This window comes from Cryptomeria japonica, chromosome 2, assembly GCF_030272615.1.
Source record: "Cryptomeria japonica chromosome 2, Sugi_1.0, whole genome shotgun sequence".
Classification (NCBI taxonomy): domain Eukaryota; kingdom Viridiplantae; phylum Streptophyta; class Pinopsida; order Cupressales; family Cupressaceae; genus Cryptomeria; species Cryptomeria japonica.
The window spans coordinates 233,606,962-233,610,451 of NC_081406.1; the positions used below are offsets into that span (position 1 = coordinate 233,606,962).

The window sequence follows — 3,490 nt, forward strand, 5'->3', positions numbered from 1 at the left end:
TTTAAATTCAATATAGAAATTACTATTTGTACTGGTCTTTTTGATGCCGCATGTGAATGTCTACAAATTAGGAAAGGGATGATTAAGAAGACTTGGTTACACAATGGCATTTTTTTTTTTTTTTCTTATCTAATGCTTTTATGGTTGGATTTGACTTTGCAACCCAATAAGACATTGATCTTGAGAAGCTTGACACTCCATCCTCTAAAAGAACACATCATTTATCATTAATGTAGAAGATAATTTTAGGATTTGTGTAGATTATGATTCGATCTAGTTCCAACAATGGAAACATCTTTGTGAGCTCATATAAATCATTCCCAAATCATCTTCTTGCACTCATATTTTGCATTCTTTGCATTAATGTCTTTCTCAACTAAATAGAGGTCATTGCAATGGGCAACCTTAATCTAGTAACAACTTTTAGGATTAAAGATTACACTTTAGTACCATTGCATCCCATTTTTCATGTGTCATTGTTGAATTGTAGTTAAAAACCTTGTCGTAGGTTGCATCTCAGAACACATTCTTAGGCCTACCTAATCCCAAAGTGTAGTAGATACTATCTACTCTGGTTGTTAGCTTTTAGTCCTTTATAATCCATTGACGAATTATTCTTTTACCCATATGAATTACATCCTCTAGCCTTGCTAAAAACACTATTTACTAGAATTATGACAGTGTTGTTTTAGGACCTAATAGAACTTATTCTTAGTACAATATACAATTAAGTGGCTCTTGGTTTATAAAGCTAAACAATTAGTACAAAGAGTGCACCAAAAGCTAAGTGTTCACAAGACATACATTGTTTTACTTATCAAATAAAACGACTACTTTATATAATATATAAATAGTAACTTCACTTCTCATAAGTCACATCACTATAAAATTAATAATAGATATTTGAGAAACTTCTAAATTATAAAGCAAATATTTCTAATATTTTTTTTAATCAAAACAACATTACAATCCAATCCAATCCAAGACTTTAACATAAAAAGTGCATCATTTCTCACTTAAAATATACATAAATAAATGAATAAATATAAATGATTCTAATGACCATTAATTATCCATCAGACTAGGAATAGACTAACAATATAGAAGCACTGGCCTAAGAATCAGAAGCAGGAAGCAGCCTAGTAATGTTGAAAAATCCCAAAAAGATTACAGACTCTCGAGCATTTTAAGGGTCTCCTCAACATGTTTCTCTGGCTGAAATTGGTTGTTATATACAAGCTGGACTACTCCGTTCTTGTCAAGAACATACGTCTCCCTGCCAGGCAGTGACCCAAAGAAGTCCCCTGGAACTCCCCATTCTTTTCTCACCTTGTTCCCTTCGTCACTTAGCAATGTGAAAGGAAGCCTGTATTTCTTTGCAAAGGCCTGGAGAAAGCACAGCTCAGCCATTGTCTTGCTTACTCAAGGAAAAAACTGTACACAGAAACAAAAATGATGAATTCATAGGAAATGCAAGGGAGACTCACCTTGTGAGATTCAGGGCCATCTGCACTAATTCCAATAACGTCAGCACCGGCCTTTTTGAACTTCTCATAAGAGTCTCTAAAAGCACAAGCCTGACCCCGAAATGGAAAACACATTAAATCATCAATTGCCCTTCCAAATTTGCAGAAGTTGCAGATAATTGAGACTCTAAAGAAAAAGTTTGGGGGCTTTTACCTCTTTAGTACAGCCTGGGGTTTCATCTCCAGGATAAAAGTAGAGCACCACTGGTTTGCCCTTGAACTTGGAGAGACTCACGATTCGGCCCTCTTGGTCTTTTAGGTTAAACGGTGGTGGCACAGATCCTTTGGCTACCTAAGTTTCACAATGCAAAACAGAGGAAAAAAGCCCAAAAGATTAAAACCTAAAAACGGAGCAGTTAAACTATAAACTGAAGAATGAAAGCATTCCATCCTACCTTAGCAGCATAAACTATCATTCGCTTTGACTGAATTGCTGTGGGCTTATACCGAGCTGGTGTTATGGTGATTTTAGTCCCGAATAGCTGAGAACTCCCTGATGAGAGTACTGTGTTGGGTGAGCAGGATTCCAATCCGTGGGGCTTCATGTAAGCTGTGGGAGCAGCATTGAAAGGTAATACATACTTTGGGAGAGAAAGCAATGATAATGCCATGGCTAAGGCAAACAGAAGAAGCTTGCCCTGTTGGGAATTTGAAATGAGGAGCGGAATTAGTGTGAGGAGAGAAATCGATGGGGGGAGATGTTTTTGCTTCCTCCGGGGTAGTAGATAGATAGTCGTCTCCGTGGCAGCTTTTTGACCTCACCCATGTGTACTTCAAAACCGGGTCGTAAACAAGATCCTCAGGATCACCGTATTTATGGGGATTTGCCCACCACTTAACTTTGAAGTCGCCTTGTAACATGGGAGGATAGGAGGTGTTGCAACATTTTCCACTAAGTCAAGCCCATGCTACTTCCTAGAAGGCAAAGGGCAAATTGTGTGATGGTTTATTTTATTTTATATATTACTTACATGAATATGGTAATGGTGAAATTTACAAATTCTTATTTAGTTTTGGGTTATTTTTAAATAATGGTTTCGTATTATAATATTTTGATAATTATTAAATTTTCATTCTAAATTAAAATGGTATTCTTTAAATTGTTTTGAATATAGAGTCTTCATGGATACATTGGATATTAGTTATTGATCTTTTGTATGGCTAGTAATGGAATCAAGATCTACAGTGGGGTTCAAATAAAGATGCAGACATTTTGATATTGTATGATGATGATGTAGCTCCTTGTGTGATTCGCTACTGATGGCACCAAACTTCAAAATGGTGTTGCTATTCCTAGGGCTTTTTTGTTCTGGAATGTTTTTAAGCCAAATTTGGATCTTCTACAAATCATAAAGGGAGAAAGAACTCTAGGCTTGTTAAAGAGGATCAAGTGAGAGAACAAATGAGATAAAGGGTTTGAGAAGGCCCTTTTTGTGGAAAGTAGGGTATTCCTTTATGGATGCCATAACAAGCTTATTGACAAAGAATAAGTATACCCTTTTTTCACATGGTTTGTCACCCAAAGTTTGGCCTTTTAAGTACATTTGACTTAGGTGTTAATACTAGAATACATGCTTATTTCATGGAAGGCCTTACTTTTTTGTGAAATTTTGATCTTGTTTCATTTCAAGAGCCTTAAGAAAAGGGATTACAAGATTCCTCCCAGGGGGAGGTTAAGTCTTTGACTTGCTTTTGGCCTAGTCTTTCTAATTTACATTAATGGATCTCTAATACTTGGTGGCCCATCTTGGAGAATAACCTATAGATTTACACTTGTGAGCGAGGTTTATTATTGTTGTTTTTTATTATGCCAAGAATCAAGGTGCTATTCTATGTGATCATTTCTAGTTTTTAGGTAATAACTCATTCATGCTTAAACCCTAGCATCCCACTTTAATATGAGGATATATTGAGGTATCATGGAGAATCTACAAGTTGTTTGGAAAGATAGGAATTTGTAATAT

General features: G+C 35.8%; 1 protein-coding gene across 1 annotated transcript; it reads right to left on the reverse strand.

Moving 5' to 3' along the window:
* Window positions 1–987: 987 nt before the first annotated feature.
* Window positions 988–2,309, reverse strand: LOC131028033 (peroxiredoxin Q, chloroplastic). The gene is made up of 4 exons (XM_057958150.2): window positions 1,922–2,309; window positions 1,681–1,818; window positions 1,488–1,577; window positions 988–1,386 (listed from the first exon to the last, which is right to left on the reverse strand). The coding sequence occupies exons 1-4, from the start codon at window positions 2,135–2,137 to the stop codon at window positions 1,168–1,170; spliced, it is 663 nt and encodes a 220-aa protein (XP_057814133.2). The 5' UTR covers window positions 2,138–2,309; the 3' UTR covers window positions 988–1,167.
* Window positions 2,310–3,490: the final 1,181 nt, after the last annotated feature.

Bases quoted from the DNA above. Each gene is read 5' to 3' on its own strand.
- LOC131028033 (XM_057958150.2), bottom strand. From the start codon at position 2,137: ATGGCATTATCATTGCTTTCTCTCCCAAAGTATGTATTACCTTTCAAT. The intron at 1,819-1,921 runs GTAGGATGGAAT...TGTGAAACTTAG, and splicing joins TGATAGTTTATGCTGCTAAG to GTAGCCAAAGGATCTGTGCC. The intron at 1,387-1,487 runs GTGAGTCTCCCT...TGCTTTCTCCAG, and splicing joins ATGGCCCTGAATCTCACAAG to GCCTTTGCAAAGAAATACAG.